General features: G+C 35.8%; 1 protein-coding gene across 1 annotated transcript; it reads right to left on the reverse strand.

The window, feature by feature from the left end:
- Positions 1–6,979: 6,979 nt before the first annotated feature.
- LOC134804973 (uncharacterized) lies at positions 6,980–11,084 on the reverse strand. The gene is made up of 5 exons (XM_063778265.1): positions 10,510–11,084; positions 9,988–10,050; positions 9,847–9,906; positions 7,663–7,759; positions 6,980–7,314 (listed from the first exon to the last, which is right to left on the reverse strand). Exons 1-5 carry the CDS (start codon positions 10,587–10,589, stop codon positions 7,060–7,062), a joined length of 555 nt encoding a protein of 184 aa, XP_063634335.1. The 5' UTR covers positions 10,590–11,084; the 3' UTR covers positions 6,980–7,059.
- Between the last annotated feature and the right edge of the window lie 12,499 nt (positions 11,085–23,583).

Below are 23,583 nucleotides of genomic sequence, written 5' to 3' on the forward strand. Positions count from 1 at the left end.
CCCGGTCCGCCAACGCGAGTTCCCGATGATGCTCCTCGGTACGGAATTAATTATAACAGTTAATCTTTATGCGTCGTATATTGCTGTTTTAGAACGCGTCATAAAGGGTTTGTCATATGTGTAGGTAGGTAAAAGAATATTATTTATCACATCCGTAATGTTTTTATTAGTGATTTTGTCCTGTTCTTGTTTTTATTGCTGTTGGCGCAATTTATATATGTTCGTAAATGTTTTAATATCAAAACTTCCGTGAGACACAGACGTATTAAAGGGAGATCTCTGTCAGACTAACTTGTGTCTGCGCCGGTCCGCCAACGCGAGTTCCTGATGATGCTACTCGGTACGGAGACAAATATGTCGAGCGATTTACGACTTAAATACGTGAGTGTCCCGTTTTAATATATTTAATATAGGTATTCGTAAATGTGTTTATGATATGTTGTGATATCTCCACTACCCAAAGGTTGAATAATTTAACGGTTCAGACTCACTTGTATTAAGTCACTCGGGCGACATGTTGCGCGAGTGACTTAATACAAGTGAGTCTAAACCGTAAAATTATTCAATATTAGTATGTCTCACAACAGTTTAAATTCGATTACCCAAAGATCGTCCAGGAAGAGATCGCTCTTTAGCGATAATACCGTCTGTTTTCTACCATATTTTAATTTATATGATTAATTGGTATGTGCTGTTTCTTTTATTGTTGATATGCAATAAAAATATTTATAGTGTACAAAATTTATTAATACAACAATTACAATCAATTAATTATAATCTGTCCTCTTTTTCCATGCTAAGTAACGCACCAAGAAAGAGAAATATAATATAAAACGTGTTACAAGGCTTAGAAGGAGAAGGCTAAGCTTTCTTCTTAAGCACACAATTTAGTGCTGGCCCTGAATCAAGTTTCAGTTGTTATTTACGGCCGCAACGTGACGTCGTAAACAACGGATGATGTGTCCTAAATTTATGTATGCTGTCCAATTTTGCAATTCAACGGGCAGCCTTAGATTATAGCGACCCGCCTCTGCTTCGCACGTGTTACACAAAACCTTAACAAATTATACACCTAAACCTTCCTCAAGAATTACTCTATTGATAGGTGAAAATCGCATGAAAATCCGTTCAGTAGTTTTTGAGTTTATCGCGAACATACATACAAATAGACGTGGCGGGCTACTTCGTTTTATAAGGTGTAGTGATAAACTCGCTTCCAATTATTAGTTTTATTTACGTGGACCTGCTAATAGTGTAAAGTGTAATAGGTATTGTGGTCTAACCAAGATAAGTATGCCGCGATTTTAATCGATCAATCTCAGTAGATCCATTGACCAGATCCATCATGGATCTACTGAGATATATTATATTTTTCTCAATTGATCCAATTTTTGACAGTGTGGATCTATTGAAAAGTACTTTTCTCGCTAGCTCCGTTAACCAGATCAAGATTTGGAGCTACTGAGGAACTGCATTCTCGTTAGATTCTAGTTATGGTTCTAGTAAGAACTACGTAAGAACTTACGGTCACCGCGGATCCAATGATTTGCTATTAACCCTTTATCGATGATCGTCTATGACTTTTAAAAGTAATAAACATGAGCATGCATGTCATATTGACATTGCAGTTTCATGTTATAATTGCATAATTTACTTATAAGTGGACGTAGTTCGAAACTTTACATTTTAGCGGTATGAAGAAATTATTGTCTAGTAATAAATCTATTGTGACCTTATTAAGTAGGTATCGGAACTAGATCTTGAACATCTTCAGCCGCATCCATTGAAAAGACAATCGTTGGGGTTATTTTGTGTTCGCGTAACGTCGCCCATACTAAAATCAGCAGCTCCCGATGCATTTGGCACATATTAGGTAATGTATTCCTTTATATTTTCTCTTATGTGCCTAACCATTCCGAAATCAAAAACCACTCATTATCAGAGCAAAATATTACAATGGTGGTCGAAGATCAACACAAAGAATGACATTGATTGACATAAGTAAACAAAAAAAAAAAATTTATAACAACACATCACTCTCTGGCAAAGAGCAAAGTGATAGCTCGGTTACAATTACGAATTAGGAATAACGATAGGTACCTTCTGATATGAACTTCAGATTACAATAACACATAATATTGTGAATGCATAACGATGTATTTGTATTTATGGAAATAGGTAGCAGTAAAAAAGACATGTTAAGTAGGTAAGGACTTTTTGTTCTGCTGATAGAACTTATAGAACCTAGTAACATAGTGGACTAACTACTGATAACTTCTTTTCTTTACTGGCGTTACTAACCGAACTACTGCGAATAGAGCCATTAACCTTTAAAACGCCGTAGTCTGATACCTACTTAGAAAAGTTACGCTAATAATTAAGTACCTAGTATTTCCTATAATTACAAGATTTCCAGAAATATAATTTGTTTTTTTTTTTTACTTTCTATCTAGTGACGTTCATATCATTAGATCCAATTAATCTTAACATATTTTTGAAAATAGGTCTATTAGGAATACAAATTCTTACCAAATCCAGTTTATTAAAAAACAGATCAACTAAGAAAAATAATATATAATTATCTCAGTAGATCCATAATGGATCTGGTCAATTGATCTACTGATAATGGTCGATTTTGATAGCCCAGACTGTGCAAGTGTTATTTTAAACATCGAACTTCTAATACTTGCACAGTCTAAGCTGTCAAAATCTTTGCAGAGTTATCTTGGTCTAACTCCAAAAGCCGTAATAGGTACAGGTTGATTTTGTTATGCCTGACCTGCTTCGAGAGGTGAATAATAGTGAATATGTAGGTAAGTTATATTATAAGATCTTGAAGAGTTCTTAAGTAACAACTTAAGAACTCTTTCTACAATTCGGATATTTTAGAAAATTCTTATTCTTTTTATTCATACATTTTTGCTGCTTCATGATAATTTCTTATGCGTATTTTATGTAGGTGTTTTTCTTCTCGGTTGGCTTTATAAAATGTTTAAAAGACTTAAATAATGAGTTTCATACAGGTAACTTGATTTTGAAAGGAAACAAAAGTTACGAGTGTGGTCAAAGAAGCCGTCTTTATTCCCACTCAAGGGTACATGGCTCGCACATGGGTCGAAATTAACAATTCTGACTGACATTAAATGTCCAAGTTCTAACGAGATTCGCGTAACTTACTGAGTGTTACTGATTTGTTGCAGAGAAGCCTTGCACTTATCCGAGTTTTACCAGATGATATATACGTAAATATTACCTAAGTCGGTCAATGTCCATTGTCCACACTAAATAACTATTTTTGAACATGTTAATTAAGCTATAACGGTACTGGGGGGGCTTGCTGCCTGTAAGTACCTACTTGTTAATTTGAAGCCAAACAGGGTTACTAAAATACATTCAATTATTTAGCATACTTGAAATTAGTTTTTAAAGACGCATCATTCGATACGTATACGTACGATAATTTTATTAAGTGAATACTGTTACATAGCAACTAAAAGTCTGTAAAAATTGAACGCCGAACCAGGATCCGTAATAAATAGGTCATTTAAGCGTTGCTATCAAATTTACAGGTTCTTTAGAGTTTGTCTGTATCATGTTTTGTCTATACTTAACCGATTTTCGGTAATTTTCTCCAGTTTTCACTTAACTACCCGTAGTCCACAAGTAAGTGGTGAAAAATAGAGATATTTTTTTTTAAACTAGGTATTAGTATTAGTGATTGAGGAAAAAACAGTAAACGTAATAAATCCCGGAAGCAATAACATGCACTGGGTACCTATTTAACATAAATACACTGAAGTTAGGTACGAACATCACTTTGCCTCCGAGGTACGGGAGACACGCAGTCTTATCGACCGCTTTGTCTCAGACCACTCTACTCTAACCTTCACAGCTTGTAAGGGAAGTTAGTAGATACCTTTAGTTCTCTTTGTACATGTAGGCCTTTGTACAAATATGCAGTAATCAGACAACAACTCGTACCTATAAAAATTACACATTACACTTAATTTAATTATGGTGTTCGCCCGTTTAATCAATGGGCATAATAATGGTCACGCTTTGAAAGCCGTACCTAACGTAAAAACTAAATATATCATCACATAGTTATGTCAAAAGCAATAACGTTAATGATTTTGTAGGAATCCAGAAAAAATATCGGAATGATGTACGAGTCGGGTGGGATCGGAATTGGCGAAAGATCGATAGGGGTCCGAGAGGTCTGCTGATTGATTACACTACTGGAGGCCTTCGCAAATAATCACATTTGTCAAAATGTGACGAACAGGTTATTATTACTCATAATAAGGCTCTATTTGATAACATTACGTATTCTGTTCTTTTTATTTAAGTACCTACCTATCTATCATTGTATCTGTTTTGAATAGATTATACTTTATATGTTTTCACCTCAGCAGCTCGAACAAGGGTACTTTGCTTCTTAAAAATAGTGAGCAAAATGCGATTTTGCTCACTGAGTGAGACAAAATGACATTCAAGTGACCTTTATAGTCAAATGTCATTTCAACATGCGGGGTCTAATACAAGTTCGAAATACTTGGGTTCTATTATCTCTGTCCCTTTCACACTGTTAGCAAAAAGAAACAGACGAAAAAAAGTTCAAACGACATTCAACGGTATATTGACTGTTTATAATAGACCCCCGAAAAACTTCAGAACGCATCGTTCCAAACCACGTACGAGCTCCGTACGAGTATGAATTCTAAATAATTATTTAATTAAAATAAAGTTTAAGATTTGATAAAAATACTATATTTTAGGTATTTTATTGTACAATTAAAATAATGAACTCAAAAAATACACAGATTATCACGCAAAATTAATTATTTTACTTTTAAGAATTTCTACTATAGTTGACAAATAGTACGTATCCGCAATTCGGACCGTATCTTACAAAGTTCTTTTTTTACAAAAAAAAGTTGTTGGTTGAAGTGTCAGTTGATGTTTCTTTATTTCCATATTATTTTACTGAAATTTATTATTACGTTTTGTTTTTGTGTTAGATTGCGGTAATTAAACTTAATTGTTTGTATATCTTAAGAAAACATGAGTGCATAGGTATTAAGAAACGAAGAAGGATTACATTTTTCAAGTTGTCTAATAGGTATGTTCTCACTGCTAAGGTGTGAAAAATTTTGTGTACTACACGAGATCAAAGTTATTTACATCTCGTGCGCTTTTGAGTCCCTTACTACGCTCAAGATTCTAAATTAGATTCACTCGCTACGCTCGTGAATCTATTATAGAATCTTTCGCTTGCACGGGACTCAAAATAAGCACTCGCAGAAATATCAAACTTTGATCTCTTGTTGTACAAATAACTATTGTAGGGCTTAAGGCCGTTCCCGTACCCAAATGAAATCTACAATCGAGCCTCCCCTCACGCCACCCATCCCGCCCCTAGATACAATGACGATACAACAGCGCCACGCAAGAAGTAGCGACTTAAATGAACTAACAGGACACTGATTTGTAAAACGTATTACTAAATACTGAAAAAAAGCATGCTGCATCTCATAGATGGCGTTAAAGTTAAATTGGAAAAATAAATGAAACATAGTGCAAATTAAATATTCATTTTAATGAAGTCAACTCTTATTTCAATAATATTTAATTATAAGGGTAAATACAGTTTATATTTAAACAAATTAATGAATGCAAGTTTTCTATAATATCATTATTTATTAGGTATACTGTGCAGGTAAATCATCGATATTTATTAAAAAATTAGGGCATACCGATACAAGTGCGAAAAATAGGTAATTCGCACATGTATCATACAACGTTTTACAGTACATAATATGGCCCTTTAAATTTTCGACATAGTTACGTAATGTGCTAATTATCGCACTAATGCGGTAAAGTAGCACCATATTGTAATAGTACTTACCTACATTACGTTTACAAGTGCGGCAAATAGGAAATTCGAAACGAGTGGCGATAAATTCGAACACGACCGAAGGGAGTGTTTTGAATCGACACGAGTTGCGAATTACCTATTGGCACATGTATCGTACAAAGTTTTACAGTACCTACAGTCCTACATACTAGGGTTTGCTCCCGGGAAATACCGGTACCGAAAGTACCGGGAATTCCCGGGATTTAGAGCCAAGCAAAGAACCGGGATTTCAGAATTAAATTCCCGGTACTTTCGGGATTTTCGGGACTAATATTTCCGGTACAATATTTGACTGTTTTCTGTTACTTAGCATGAAATATCATGTTTTTTAAAGAAATACATTATATAAATCCATTGCTGACGCTAATACTTTTACGACTGACCATATATTAAAGCAAAACAAAAATAGTCAATGGGTTTGACAATGCCAACAAAATAAAATAGCTTATTTTGAAACTATACGAGTGTTTCTACGATAAATAATTTTATACGAATAATTAGTTAGTTGTATACTAAATACGAGCAAAAACTAGAGAGAATTGTGTAATTAATAAAATATTTCTTTTAATTCGAGTACGGTATAAGAAACTCTTATTGATAATCTGAATGACATTTTAAAATGAATTAAAATATTATAGTGACATGTCCTCTCCTTGGTAAATTCTTAATTCTGGCTGCAACAACTTCTTGATCCTTCCTATTGATAATTTTATTACCACTTTTACCTACTCACATGCAATTTTGCACATTTATTCAAGCCCCTTATCTTGTCTAGAATACAAAATTTCGTAAACGTAGCTCTAACAGTTATTCATAAATTAACGTTTTAAAACCGGCATTTTTGTGACTGACTGACTAATAGATCAAAAACCTAACCCACTTCGAGCTGACCTAGAAACTTGAAATTTGGCACCAAGGTAGACTATTAGGAGTTTATAGAGGGAACAATCTAAAAAATGAAAATTATTGATAATTTGATGAAGAAAAACATATATACTTATCGATAATAGGCTAGATGACTAATTTTCATTTATGGTATCATTCGATCAGGTTTGTCTTTAGGATCAAAAGTCTATATGGGATCCATTGCATTAAAGGAATACAAAAGTCAGAAATGATAGTCAAAGTCCGACAGTCGTACTTCACTCGCGAAACGCCCCGAACAAAACGATATGTGACCGTGACGTCAAGGTCACAAAGAGTCCATCTTGAAGTATGAACAAAACAAGAAAATTGCGATTTTGTCGGTGAAATATTGCGTTTATGTATATAGTTTCCATACAATCTTTTATTGGATAAAATGTGAGGAATCGAATCGAATGGTAACTAACTGCGACAATTCTTCGACCGACGGTTTTGTCAGGAAGCTCTTCTTCCACATTGAACGATATTTGTAACTGAAAATAAAATATATTGTATGTGTTAGCATTTACAATTTGTCACATCATGTACAGTCGACGTCAAAGATATGTACCTATTGCAGCATACTCCTTTGTAATAAGGTGAAAAATGTATACATATATTTGACGTCGACTGTACATATAAAGCACCGGTGGTAAAGAACCAACGAGAGAAATAGAAGTAAGACCCTGTATAATGACTACGAATCGTGTGATAAATCAATTTACGATGGAATTCTGGCACACGAAGTTGAAACAATGTTATTCTAGCTAGGTAGTTAGTACAAAAGGTAAAATTGTTCTCTGCTCTACAATCAATAAGCATAATTAGCATGAATCACCTACCTCATGGGTATCTTCTTCCTCTAATATACTAGGAACCCGATAAGTGTCATCCACCTGTGCAATGCGTGGGTTCAAAATGTTTGAGCCGGTCGCCTCACTGTCAAAACCAAAATTAAATAAATGTATGATGTTTTACAGCACATATGGACTTTACCGCACTAGAGCGATAATGCACACACACATTACGTAACTATGTCAAATATTTAAAGGGCTAGTAGTAGTAGTAAACTCTTTATTGTACAAAAAGACATATTAAAAATAACATACAATTAGCAAGAAGTACAAAGGCGAACTTATCCCTTTGAGGGATCTCTTCCAGTTAACCTATAGGGCTATATGTACTGTAAAACTGTCGGTCGAAGAATTGTAGCAGCCAGTCATTTCTTTACAACATCACTCAATTTATAAATTAGTCCATTACTATTTCATAAATTGATCATGGACCCGCGAAACGCAGCATTCCAGAAATGCAGTTATTTCGAAAAGTGAGACAGACTAATTTCAAAATTTTTATGTAGGTACCTATATTATAACAAGTGATGACAATGGAGAAAACTACTTGAAAGTAAATAAACCATTGTGCTGGTTACAGGTACAGTCGGCGTCAAATACTTTGTAGCAACAAAGTAGCCAAATAGTAACATCTAGCAAGTAACATAATAAAATTGCGGTTTATGACGTAAGTATTAAAAAAACTGCTTACTAGATCTCGTTCAAACCAATTTTCGGTGGAAGTTTGCATGGTAATGTACATAATATATATATTTTTTTGTTTTATCATTCTCTTATTTTAGAAGTTAAAGGACACACATTTTACCACTTTGGAGGTGGTCTCTCGCGCAAACTATTGAGTTTAGAAAAAAATGATATCAAAAACCTCAATATATTTTTTGAAGAATCCATAAATACCCCACACGTATGGGATTGATGCAAAAAAAAATTTTGAGTTTCAGTTCTAAGTATGGGGAACCCCCAAAATGTATTGTTTTTTTCTATTTTTGTTGGAAAATCCAACTTTCAACAGTACCTATAGTTCTTATAGTTTCAGAAAAAAGTGGCTGTATATACGGACGGACAGACAGACAGACATGACGAATCCTTAAGGGTTCCGTTTTTTGCCATTTGGCTACAGAACCCTAAAAATGCTCTATCACAGGTAAATGAGAAATTGAAAATGGAAATAATTGCCCAAGATTATTAGTTTTATTAAAATAAACAATCGGTCAACACGCTCAAGAAAAGGAAATCATTTACTATTGTGTAGGGTAGGTATAATATAAAATAACTACCAGTTCATTAAAAAAAACGTAAAAGAATAACGAAAGTACGGACAATCGGTAAATCCCGGGATTTTAATTTCCGGGACTTACTCAGGCAACCCTATTACATTCTATCAGTGTACATTTTTAGGATCCGTACCCAAAGGGTAAAAACGGGACCCTATTACTAAGACTTCGCTGTCCGTCCGTCCGTCTGTCCGTCTGTCATCAGGCTGTATCTCATGAACCGTGGTAGCTAGACAGTTTAAAATTTCACAGATGATTGAATTTCTATCGCCGCTATAACAACAAATACTAAAAACAGAATAAAATAAATAGTTATGCAACAAACGTGATTTTTGCCGTTTTTTGCATAATGGTACGGAACCCTGCGTGTGCGAATACAACTTGCACTTGGCCGGTTTTTTTAAATTAAGTACCTCTTGGAGAATATCAAATAACTGATGAGGGCAATGTATCTCGTACGATATTATTGATTGGCGACATTTTATTTAGTTTTCGGCGAACATTTGCTAAGTAGGTAGTACTAATAGCCATCTAGGAAAATAAGTACAAAATATGTCCAAATAATTGAGAATATCAATTCAATTCATAAAAAGATATAAGCATCTGCACTGATAGGAAAACAGTAGGTATCTAAATCTAACTAAGGTCTTTTCGTACGCCGCCGCTGTGAGTACTTGAGTAGGTAGGTATTTATCGCAACGCACGAAGTTACGCGCGACATAGGTACCTACATATGTGACGTTATCTATGAAAAGGGACCTTATTGTCGATGGCGCTTCCGCCATTATTAACGATGCTCTGATATAAATACCACGCCGTGCGACGCAGTGCGTCGTAAGCGCCATAGACAATAAGGTCCCTTTTCATAGATAATGCCACAATTAGAATTAGAACTTACTCGTTACTTTGAATGTCAGTGGTTGATGAAATCGGAGATTCCATTTCCATATTTTGCAGTCTGTAAATAAAGATAAGTTGTAGTAGTGTATTGTGTTACGTAGGTAGGGCTAAAAAGCACAAGTCAAATAATTATACTCACTCGATGTAGTCTAAAGATATAGTATCATGTTCGGCTGTGAAATTATCCAATTTTCTTCTTTTCCTAGAAAGACAAAAAAGTAAAAAGTTTAGACGCATGACAAATCACGAGCTGAGGTTCGAACCCTCGATAGGTGGATGGATTGCTAAAAGAACGCTTTATGCGTCTAATTGTGTGCGTTACATGTATCACTGTGTGCTCGTATTTATAGGAAGGCCCACTACACCGCAACCGCGTAACTAGGACTCACGGAGACGCACACATAGACGGCAATGTTTTCTGTCTTTGCCGTGCATTAGGCAGCGGCGCTAGTGCCGCGTGGTGTAAACGTCGCGAATCGCAATATCCTTTTAAGCTATTTAGATGATGAATTGATGACAATGTTTAACCGGTAGATGGAGCTATTATTAAATTTTAGAATGTTTTAAGTTATATGGATTACTAATTAGTACGATCAAGTATATATTAAATTAAGTAATAATTACGTATTTCACTGTGTAATAAATATACATTTTTACTTACGTTAGTTCCATTGTTTGTTGGAATCTTCCGAGTTGTCTTTTTCGAGATGTCTTCTTTTTATTCAATTGCTTGTTACCCATTATAACTTAAAGGTTTTGGTGCACACGGTATATCACTAGGACACACAACACAGCACAGTTTTTATAAGTAAATCTTATATTTGTTTTGGGGACACCTAGTACAGGTCCGTCTGGCACGAGCGCTCAGCCATCACTGTCTCATTTCGAAAGACGGACGGAGATAGAGCATGCAGGCCGGAGTCGATATTTTGTTACGATAGAATTAGTTGATGTTTATTTATTTTAAAAATATTGCCTCTAATTATCGTTTTTCTAAAGCTGTCAAATTACTGTTATAGTTATGATTGATTTTTCTCCTTTTTTTGTTTCATAGTGTCACATAGTAAAGAAACGAGTAAAGTTGGAGTAAAAATTCGAATTGGAGGTTACTTTGGGAATAAATTGTATCGAGCGAAGTGTTATGAATCGTGTATCGAAAGCTGTGTTATTAAAGATAATATAATCAAGAATTATATTTATTTTTCCCACGTCTACAAATATCACCGTTTCTTAGAAAAATAGGATAATTATTGGGGTATTTTTACATTTCTGGCTCAGGGAACGGCCTTAAATACTAAAATTTTAGACTGAAATGAATTGAAGGTTAAGTAAGGGGTGGGTTCTATTCAATCAGACAGGTTATACCAAAGTGAAAATACAGGGTGAAATCTTAACCACCGTTTATACCTACTCTACGTAGTGAATTTATAGGTCATACTGAACAACTTGTATTATGGGATTAATGCCGAAATCGCAAAAAAAAATATGGCTGTTTCATACACTCCGGCTGCTGTGATGCCGCTGATTTCGATCCCGGACACATTCGTCACTTTTCAACTAAGTTCCTAAAAACGCATTTATGTATTTTTGTGCACTTTCGTCAGTAGTGACTAATCAGTAAAAATAAAATAAAATAGCCTTTTATTTCGACCTTTAATTTTTAAATGGTACAGTTTTGTCACGTTATTGGATATTTGTCAAAGAACCCCGTACCAAAAGTATGGAAAATGTGGTTTCAGTTAAATATTCTGAGATTTTGATATAATATAGATTTTAACGTCCTGAACAAAAGTCTCTATGGGGGCTACCACTGTTGCCGAGTCCCTTTCAGAGTTACGACTGATTTTGTATCAGATAACAAATCATTAATTAGATGCAATTACCAACTATTTATTTAAACAATTGACATTAGATTGAACCTATATTGCGAATTGCGATAAGCTGGCCATTTGACGAAAGATAAAATGAATGCAATGTCAACTTCAAACTCCGTCCGCAGATTGTACCTCTCGGCCAGAAGTCGGGCGTTAAGGTGGTTCGCCTAGGTTACTCAAAACTTAACTCTCGCTAGATGGCACCACTTTTGCAAAATTTCAGGTTTTATTTTTTTGTGAAATGGTCATGGTATTTGTATACTTAAAAGTATGTTTCGCGCACTCTTTAAATAAATATTGAACTATTAAAATAAACATTGAATACTTCATTGTGCAAAAACCACCTTTTTAATTCGACGGAGTGTTGCTGTCACGCTTTTTCCTACTATTACTCACACATGCAAACAGTGTTTCCGTGATCCTTGTAGTAGACAATTTCACACAACGTAAGTATGTTGCAATAGCGTAACGGTATGTTCGTGGAAATACGTGCAAGAGGATTGGGATTCAAGACTGGTGCGAGTAGGTAATTTCTTTTTGTTTATTTTAGTCTTTTTGTGTTATCTTACCTTTAAACGAGCAATTATTATATATATATTTTTATTTATATATTTGGATGATATCAGAAACGGCTCTAACGATTTCAATGAAATTTGCTATAAGGGGTTGGATCTCTTAGCTAGGTCTGATCTGTGAGAAAACGCGCATTTTTGAGTTTTTATGTTTTCTAAGCTTTGGTCGGTCTCCCAGATATTCAATCTCTTCTTCCTCGCGTGGGGTCCGCTTGGCATCTAATCCCAGAATTGGCATGGGCACTAGTTTTTACGAAAGCGACTGCCCTGACCTTCCAACCCAGAGAGTTAACTTATTGGGATTAGTCCAGTTTCCTCACATTGTTTTCTTTCACCGAAAAATAGGTATCGGTATATAAATAGGTTTCGGTAAATAGGTATCAAATGATATTTCGTACCAAATATCATTGGTACGAGCTGGGGTTAGAACCCGCGACCTCCGGATTGCAAGTCGCACGCGCTTTCCGCTAGGCCACCACCGCTCCCCCAGATATTCAGTATTAGTTGGTATTAGGGTATGTGCGGAAAGAGAAGAGTCGTAGAATGTATGGGCTCCCCTACATTTCAAGACTCTTCTCTTTCCGCACAGACTCTATCAATAAATTACTTTATCAACGTTTTCAAAAAAAATATTCAATACCTGATTTTCACAGCTTTTAGGGTTCCGTACCCAAAGGGTAAAACGGGACCCTATTACTAAGACTCCGCTGTCCGTCCGTCCGTCCGTCTGTATGTCACCAGGCTGTATCTCACGAACCGTGATAGCTAGACAGTTGAAATTTTCACAGATGATGTATTTCTGTTGCCGCTATAACAACAAATACTAAAAACAGAATAAAATAAAGATTTAAGTGGGGCTCCCATACAACAAACGTGATTTTTGACCGAAGTTAAGCAACGTCGGGCGGGGTCAGTACTTGGATGGGTGACCCTTTTTTATAGATAATGGTACGGAACCCGTCGTTTGCGAGTCCGACTCGCACTTGGCCGGTTTTACCTAAAATAAAATGAAAACATTTATTTAAGTATTTTTTTTATTTTGAATTCAAGTACAAGTACATTTTTTTCATATTTGTTATCCGTAGTAGTCCCTGTACCTGAAAGAAATATAATATCATGAATCATGATAGGAAAAAATCTCTGATGTAATAGGAAGAAAAATGATGCTACAATATGGATTCTAATAATGTTATAATCGAGTTATAATTTACTTACCTGGTAGTAACTGTAATTGTGTTCTTCATTCATGGACAAAAAATCCATTATTTTCAACCACAGGAAATATTATACATTTCTTTTTTATTGCAGTGAGGATGTCCTGATTGTAAAAATCAAAGAGATTAGGTAGAGTACAATTTCTAATTATCTTTGTAAAAAATAAACAAATACGCGTAGTCATTCGCTTTTTGAAAATAAGAAAAATTAAATAAACATATAAAAAAAAACAATACGCAATTTAGGTGTAAAAAAATTACAAAAAGTTATATCCCAGCATACAATGCTGGGGATCGAACCGGGAACTTTCCGATTGAAAGCAAAAAAGCGACTGTTTGCAAAACACGCCATGATAGTTCTTAGCCAAGCTGACGAATTTCGGGTACTTATTCTCGCTTCAGTCAATTAAGTACCTGTCAACAAAATTGCACTAAACATGACGGCACTCCAAATTCGCGCCGTGGTCAGCCCGGCAACGTCGGAAATAGTATGGCAACGTCGCAAATGTATCTGTACACGACATTTGTGACACACACATACGTAAAATTGATGAAAATTTAACTATGATTATTGCATGATTTATGTATGAAACATTGTTTTTATTCGAAAGTAGATAAATGCGGAAATATTTATGTACTAATAGTGTGTAGTGACTTAATGCAATGCGATTGAATTTTGTATGAAAATCGAACCACCTTAAGGTCCCACGGTATGGTGCCGGCGAGGGCGCAAGCGGCTGCGTGCCCTATGGTCTTGTATCCTCTTATAATGCGCTGCGCAATCACTCTCTGAGGCCTTCGGAGGAGGGCCCTCGTTTTGTTGTTAAGCCTCCCGGCCCATATAGGTGCCCCGTATAGTGCCATGCTACGAATGACGTTCGCATATAGGCGTCGGCATGGAGCTTGGGGGCGGCAAGCCCTAGGAGGTTGATGCGTCCCACCGTGAGTTCCGTTGCGACAGCGGCTCTCCTTAAGGTTTCCTGGAACTGTCTTCCCCTCACGGCCACCATTGTGTCATCGGCATAACAAATGGTGACCATGCGGGGAAGTTGCTCTCCCCTTATTGCCCAGTCGAAGCCGATGTTCCAGAGCAGGGGCCCCAAAACCGACCCCTGCGGAACACAGCACTCCATCCGTCTTTCAAGGTGTCCGCCTCCCGACGAGCTTGCCGTGTCCCTCAATAAGACTGACGCCGTGGTCTTCGGAGGAAGAGGCTGGAGACTGCGGCCCAACGATATGATCCCAGTAGGGGGTGAGGCGGTCCCCCTGAGGGCCCACAACAAATACTTGGGCCTAGTCTTGGACAGCAAGTGGGAGTTCGAGAAACATTTTACCAACTTGGTTCCTCGGCTCGTTGGTGCCGCTTCGGCGCTGAGCCGACTATTTCCCAATGTAGGGGGCCCCCAAGCTCCATGTCGATGCTTATATGCGAACGTCATTCGTAGCATGGCACTATACGGGGCACCTATATGGGCAGGGAGGCTTAACAACAAAACGAGGGCCCTCCTCCGAAGGCCTCAGAGAGTGATTGCGCAGCGCATTATAAGAGGATACAAGACCATAGGGCATGCAGCCGCTTGCGCCCTCGCCGGCACCATACTGTGGGACCTTGACGCCCGTCTCCTGGCCGAGAGGTACAATCTGCGGACGGAGTTTGAAGTTGACATTGCAGTCATTTCATCTTTCGTCAAATGGCCAGCTTATCGCAAATATCGCAATATAGGTTGAATCTAATGTCAATTGTTTAAATAAATAGTTGGTAATTGCATCTAATTAATGATTTGTTATCTGATACAAAATCAGTCGTAACTCTGAAAGGGACTCGGCAACAGTGGTAGCCCCCATAGAGACTTTTGTTCAGGACGTTAAAATCTATATTATATCTAAATCTCAGAATATTTAACTGAAACCACATTTTCCATACTTTTGGTACGGGGTTCTTTGTCGAACTAGTCAAACATATTACATTATTGTATATATATATATATATATATATATATATATATATAAAATATATATATATGTCGGACCCTGACACCAGAAAGACGTATTGCAGCGTTATAGTTCATTATTTTAGACGCCTGTATAAAATCGATTAGCAATATTGAGCTACGTATTATTTGGTTGTAACAAAATAAATAAAGTTGCGTAGAGAGTAACTCCGTCTATTGTGGCGCATTGTTGAAATAAAGTTGCGTAGAGAGTAACGCCATCTATTGGCGTGTTGTTGAACTGAGATGACAGGTAGAAGGCTTTGGAACGTCAAGAGGTTTCTCTCGAGTGAGCGTAGGCACGAGTTGGCGTTTTTGTCGGTATGTTGGTAGACTGGTCGAGCAGGTTTGCCAACTTGACTGAGGCGGGAGCGGAGAGGCTCCGCCGCTGGTAGTTCTTCTTGATCGGACCGCGCTAGAGATCGGACGTACTCGTTAGCCAACCTCGTGCCTAACTCGCTACGTTCCTGAAGGCTTATACCTGAAGGATTATTCTGATAGCTTATAGAATCCCGCGTTCTTTAACCATTTAGCTAAGTGCTTTATTTCAAGTGTTATTTTGATTTCTTATGTTTCATTAGAAGCTTACTTTTGTGAAATAAAGAAATGATGTGTTATGTGTTGTTTTAACTTGTTTTGAAAAGATTTATCCCTCTGAGTTTGTTGCCGGTCCCATATAGAGCTAAATCTTCTCATGTCAGAGGCGTAGGGTTGGAGCCGGCCTAGTTTGACTTGAATAAAGATTTAAACGGTTTCTTTTTACTTTCATATCGCTCCCTTGAGTTAAAAATAGCAATTAGTTCTTTTAAACATTTAGTACTGAAGTATAGTAGGCACTAGTATGGTTAACGAGTCCTAATGTTTATTTCATGCACTGGTAGCAATGGTAGCATACTGGTTTAGCTGTGAAGTAATACATTATCGTACTACCCCCACGCGCCCACCGCCTTTGAGACCATCCGTATTCGACATATATATGTCGTAGTCAGATCGTATAATCCGCCGTATTACATTACGGCTAGCCGTTATCAAAAACAGGGGCGTTTTGAAATGCGGCGGTTCGACGATTAGCCGGATTGTCATTGCGATACGTTCTTCAATAAGGCGGCCAACGTTTAGCCGCATCGTACTACTATTTTAGATTGTAGAGTGACCAGTTCTTTCGGTCGCCTACGTAACCGGAGTTTGACAATGTTTGCAATTTAATTTATTTTTACCATGGTCCCACCGCACTACATGTGTTTCTTTTCCAAAACATTTCCTTCACAACTTAAATAGACGGAGCCCCGCAAGCGGGGCTCCTATTTCTGGGCGGTTTGCCCTTCGGGCATCTGAAGCTACCTAACGAACCTAACCTACTTACCTACCTACGCTTTTTTCCCCAAAGTGTAATGTTTTCACGGACGTCTCACTAAATCAATAGGTAGGTAGGTTAGGTTCGTTAGGTAGCTTCAGATGCCCGAAGGGCAAACCGCTCAGAAATAGGAGCCCCGCGAAGCGGGGCTCCGTCTAGTTAAGTTGCGAAAGAAATGTTTTTTGAAAAGAAACAGTCCGACGAACTCCAGATTTGATGGACACCCCAGCGTTTGTCAGGCAGCGCCACGGGTGTTAAAAATGGGAACTAAAAACTGTCAAAGCGGCGGCTAATGACTCGCTGTATTACATTACGGCTAGCCGTGTTGAAGAACGTATGGCGCCGAATACATTCCGGCGGATTCTCATTCAGCCGCATTCAATCCGGCTAATCGTTAAACCGCCGCATTTCAAAACGCCCCTGTTTTTGAAAACGGCTAGCCGTAATGTAATACGGCGGATTATACGATCCGACTGCGACATATATATATATATATTTATTATTGTACAAAGGCGAACTTATCCCTATGAACTCTAGCCACAATATAATTTTAGGTTGGTATATGCTATTTATCAGCAAACACACACATATATACAAAATATGTTGCCAGTATTCATTTACTTCTCTCAAAGTAGGGGAATTTTAACAACATCCACACTTGGTTATTAATAATTTGGAAGTGTGTAGATTCGATTTTGTAGCAAAAGCTTTTTGTTTATTTTGGGATTTATTGCATTTCTGTACTTTGTGAAATAAGGTTTAAATAAATAGCTGCTAAGTTAGTACATTTTTTTTTATTTAACAAATGTGCATAAAATAATAAGAATAAATTTAAATAGGACAGAGCATATTCGACTGTGTTTAGTCGGTTTCCAATGTTTCCATATTGCGTCATTCCGATTTAGTCTAATTTTTTCCTTCCATCTCGCAGACAGAAGCAGATCAGTCAGAAAACTGAAACGAACATTACACAAAATAAAAATAAGAAAAAAACTAAATACCTAAATAATTAACTTAATTATAATTTTCTATAATTATACAATGAAATTCAATTGAGCGTATTTATTTTAGAATGTAGAAGTCATGTCCCATTTGGAGGAATAAATATTCACTACACTGGCAACATTTATAAGAAATGGCGGCTGACGAAAATTTGGATTTTTGTATTTACGATTATGTAAAAATATCACATTAAACTCGATACTTACGCGTGAAATGTAATATCAGGCGGTTTGTTTTTATTATATGATGTGTTGTGACACCCATTCACTGTACAAACAACCATCTTTCCTGTAGTTTCTGATTTTTAAACGGGAGGTGTACACAAACCGATTTGACTAATGAGTACTGCGAGGGCCGTTCGAATACGATGATACGAGTGCGACGTGACGTCGCACTTGAAATGGCTTCACTGGGGGTGTTCGGACTAGGTATATATTATTATGCCTTCTAAATCTATGCTAATAAATGTGGTTATTATAATGAAACACTTTTAAAACTAATCCTTATTATATAATTAATAAAATAAACATCACTTTTCATCAAACTAAATGAACTCAAACTCAAACTCTGCCATAAATTTATGGGTAGGTAGTATAAAAACATACTAAAAAGATCTATCGCTCCACAATATTCGAATGCATTAATGACACCACACCTTCCACCCTAGTTAAAGCAAATCGAAGAAGGTCCGCGATCGTTTCTGCATGGCTGGTGCTAAACTCCGTGGAATTGTTGGGCGACTCAATTACTTCACTCCATACTTCCTCTCCAGCTGTGCCTTCACACACGTGTTCCGCTTGATATGAATAGTAGTTTGTGTTACAAGGGATCAAAATGATATATTTCCGTCAAGGGCATACATTGAATCCTGAATGAAGCGATGGATTCTACAAGAGAATCCCGAACGTAGTGAGGGATTCTAAAGTAGAATCCTGAGCGTAATGAGGGATTCTAGTGTTAACGCCCAAGACGAAATAATTTTGATACCGTGTGACACATACTGCTTTTCACATCAACTATGAGGAAAATAAAAAAATCTTAGTGTTGGCACTACAGTGTTGCCACTTTTTAATTTCTACTCTTTTTTGCCAGGCTGTACATACGATGTTCATAGTTAATTGTATTAATATTTTATACTGGCAATGAAATGTCGTTGAACAGAAAAGTGCCACTTTGATCCCTCCTAGCAGGGAAGAAAAATCCATTTTCTGATTAGGTGATGTGAAAAAAATTAAGGCTACACAGGAAGTTTATCCTTGTTATGTTGGAAACTTCCCCGAAATCGTTTCGCGGGCATCCGGGAAATACACAGGTTCCCTCAATTTCTGGCGTCCGCAATATTCCGTTTTGGTTTAAATTAATATGTTCTGACATTTTTCAGTTTTAGCGACTAAGTACGCACTTAATACTTATTACGCAAATCCTTTTTTCTACTAGTCGACTGTAATTCTTGAATTAAGATTTCTTATACCAAAGTGCAATTGGGTATTTTTAATGTATGGGCTCCCAACTCAACTATAATATTCATATCCATACAGTTTAGTCAACTATAATGAAATTGACTAATCACAGCTCGCCGCGATCAAGAGGACGAAACAAAACCATAGCTCAAATTAATTATTTTAGGTTTTATAGTAGAAACAATTGGTTCATAAGTCAGAAACGCGCATGTGACACCCTTAATATAGCAACATCCATAGACTACGAAAACCACTTAGTGTTGCTTGTTAGTCTCCATAGGCTACGGTGGCCAAAATCGAGAAAACAACTGTCTAAAAATTGAATTTAGCGCCTCATGAGTTACGAGAAGGTGTCATTGACCAGCCCGTCATAGGGCGCGGGGCGCGGCGGCCGGGTCGCGTACCAGTATGAAGGTATCGCGGCTGTTCGCGAATCTTAGCTGTATACTTTTGGTTTCGTTTGTTTGTATGATTCTACTAGTTTAAAGTATTATTTTTGTTGACTAGTAGAAAAATTATTGTATACAATAGTGATATAATCAAGCTTTTAAATCTCGTACCTTACTTAGGCACACGGTACTCGACTGAAAAACTCTCTATTATATCACGATTGTATAAAATACTATCGTATTTATCTTGGTTTGAATCGTATCCTACGTTGTCATATTGACAGTTTCTTATTCATACTAGAGGAGTTGTATGAAAATTTGTAGGTGAGGGTCAAAATAATTCCCACAAAGACGGGGTATGATTTTTTTAGTTCTTTGTTTGTATCTTTTTGACATACTAAAAATATATCAAAATATATGCATGCACAACGCATTTATTGACATTTGAAATTTGAAAAATCCAAAAAAATATTAAAAATCGTGTGTGATATTGCAAATGACAGGAAATTACACGCTAAAAAGGGTTCTGAGGTTGATTTTACAAAATAAAAATAAAAAACAAAGTGGTGGTTGAAAAACTGATCTTTTTTCAATTTTGAAAATTATTTCCTACATTGAAAACTAAACTAAACTCTTATAGTTTTACACATCAAACAACATTGTGTAAAAGAAAAGAATATTAAATTCATGAATACTCATTTTTAATTATATTAATATAATATGAAAAATATAGGCTCTATATTAATTTAAAAAGTTTTATCAATAAACTGAACGCACCTCAAAGGAGGTGCATGACAGCATATAAAAAACAAAAAAATATTGTAGACTGGTCATATTTTTGTAAAAATCGATTTCGACTAGCAAGTTATATTACTTTATCGCAGCCGGGTTTTTTACCCTAATTAGACCCCGCTGAATCCGAATTTGCTCGATCGAATTCTTACCCGGAAGTGATATTTTTGATATTAAAGGACCTTTTTTTTAGTATGTCGTAAATAACTCTTAAATGGTGGCGCATAGCAAAAATGTTCTTATACATAAGTAACCTGCATAAAATTGCCTACAAGAAAGATTCAGTACAATTTGTCGCTAGGATCAATATTCAAAGAGATATTAACGCGGGAAAGTTAATTATAATCACTTCTAAGGTCCCTTTTTTAGTTTTTAGTAAATAACTCGTAAACGGTGGCCAATATAAAAAAAATGTTGTTAAATGTTAATAATCTACACAACATTCGTTACAAAAAAGGTTCAGTACACTTTTTGCAAGGATTAATATTTAAAAAAATAATAAAGAGGGAAAGTTAATTGTAATAAATTCTAAGGTTCCTTGTTTTTATTGTTTCGTTAATAATTTGAAAAGTATGACTCATAGCAAAATAAAAATCTTTTATATAAATAATAAACATACAATTTCCTACAAGAAACATATAGAACACTTTTCGCTAGGATCAATATTTAAAAAAACAAAAGCAGCGGGTAAGTTAATTATAATAAATTTTAAAGTCCCTTTTTAGTTTTTCGTAAATAACTCGTAAACGGTGTCCTATAGCAAAATAGGTTTTTATGAATAAATAATCTACATAAAAAATTCTCCAAGAACATCTTGAAGTCTTTTCTCTAGGATCAATATTTAAAACGATATTAAAGGAAGAAAGTTAATCACAATCAGTTCACAGGTCACTTTTTTAGTTTTTCGTAAATAACTCGTAAACGATGGCCCATTTGAACATAAAATAGTCTACAAAGGAGGTTCTGTACACTTTTTTGCTACGATCAATATTTGAAACGATATTAAAGGAAGAAAGTTCATTACAATCAATTCACATGTCACTTATTAGTTTTTCGTAAATTATTTGTAAAGTATAACCTATTATTGTGGGCCACCGTTTTTTTTCTACTATTATAATTATTTGTATAGTTTCCCTATTTTACACAACTTTTTGTTAAGAGCCAACGGGAGTGGTCATTTCTCCATACAAACGTACTCCTCGTTTTCCTCCGTGATTTTTGAAGCTAGAGCAATGATTTTTTCAACACAGATTAATATTGTCAATATCTGTATCGGACCGTTTTGCTTTTTTTGATATTTTTGTTTTTTAAGGCGCTAGAGCCCTTCAAAAATGGCCAAAATGGCCTAATTGACTATGCCGCAATGAGAGGCGTGGCATTCAAAACTGATATCAATTAGCCAAAAAAGCAAAACGGTACGACACAGATAATTTCATAATCATTTAGATTTCTAAATTTGGTTACGATTGGTTAAGTTTTGGAGGAGGAAACAGAGGAGTACGAAACCTCGATTTTTGAGATTTTTACGCAGGATTTTTCGCCTTGTCCTTATCGCACTAGTTTTAGGTGCCGCTTCCGTTAGCGAGACGGGTATATTTACCTAAAATATTTAAAACTCAGCTCCTGTTTCGTCTTAACGTGTTTTTTGAATCTCTACGGGACAAAAATTTTCCACCAAGTGATCAGGTATTCGTAGATATAACTTATTCTTATAGGTATAATAGTCATTTTATGTTTTAGATTGCGGTTTAATAATAATTAATGATGATTTCTGTTGCATTACATGTTTTCTTTTGATTCAAATCCACATTTTTCTTCTAAAAAGTAAGCAACTAGTTTGTCGAGGGATTTGGCATTGTATTAAATATGATACATATGATTTTCCAAAACTGAAAAGCCCTGGATTTTTTTAAACAAGTTTTTAATAGTCTAGTATGGTCAATAGACCAGGTTACAAAAATCTCAAAAAATATTAAAATTTAAAATATTTTGAGCCTTGCCAAGATAAGGGTTAAGAAAACGTCATAACAAGATAAAAAAACTTAAATTGACATCTCTGAAAGAAGTGGAAATACCGGAAATTATTAAGCCAAATCTATTAAATGAGGTTGATGATGGAATTTTAATATTTGTTAGCCGTAATACGACAGGAATATTTCAAAGGGCTAAATTAATTTTGGGCGATGGAACTTTCAAAATTGTACGGCACCCCTTCAAACAACTTTACACATTACACGCAGACTTGGGTAGTACTACAGGAAAAAACGTTATAGTGCCCCTTGTTTACGCAATCTTGCCAGACAAGAAACAAAAAACATACGAAAAATTGTTGATGATTTTAAAAGAAAATTTACCCCCGTGGAACCCATCACTATTTAAAATTGATTTTGAGATCGCGATGTCAAATGCAATAAATAAAATATATCCAGACAGTAAAACATCCGGCTGCTACTTTCATTTTTCGAAAGCGATTAAAAAGAAAGCTCGAGAATTAAAAATTAATAAAACCAAAAAGGAGAAAACATTTATAAAATATTGTCAAGCTTTATGTCACCTACCCGAGGAAATGATCGGAGAAGGATGGTTGTCCATAGTCGGTATGCTGCTGAATAATTGCAAAACAAAGAAGTTTATGGATTATTTTCTGGATCAGTGGCTATTCAACGACTCAATAATAACATTCAGTTGTTTTAATGAACGCCATATTACAACCAACTCAGCCGAGGGTTTCCATAGCTGGCTCCACAAAAAGATTCCAAGAAAAGCTAGTTTATTAAGATTTATGCATGGCATAAATAACGAAGGTGTACTGCCATCTCGCCGAAACATTTTTCGCCTAATTTCACTTCCCAACCAACTTATTGCAGTACTTTTAGTTGGCAAACCAATGCTTAGCATATTATTATTTAGCATAATTTTTATTTGATCACAATTTTATTTAGCAGATGTTCATTTTACCACGATTTATTTAGCAAAATAGTCACTAAACAAATGTTTTATTATACCTAACTATTTATTGTTAAATAACGTTTGCCCAAATTGAATCTTCGCATACTTTTTATTTAATCACAATTATATTTAGCATTT

This window comes from Cydia splendana, chromosome Z, assembly GCF_910591565.1.
Source record: "Cydia splendana chromosome Z, ilCydSple1.2, whole genome shotgun sequence".
NCBI classification, from domain to species: domain Eukaryota; kingdom Metazoa; phylum Arthropoda; class Insecta; order Lepidoptera; family Tortricidae; genus Cydia; species Cydia splendana.

Excerpts from the sequence above, each read along its gene's own strand:
- LOC134804973 (XM_063778265.1), bottom strand. The coding sequence starts at position 10,589 with ATGGGTAACAAGCAATTGAATAAAAAGAAGACATCTCGAAAAAGACAA. Across the intron at positions 10,051-10,509 it reads CAACAAACAATGGAACTAAC|GAAAAGAAGAAAATTGGATA; the intron begins GTAAGTAAAAAT and ends TTGTCTTTCTAG. Across the intron at positions 7,315-7,662 it reads AGGAAGAAGATACCCATGAG|TTACAAATATCGTTCAATGT; the intron begins GTAGGTGATTCA and ends TTTTATTTTCAG.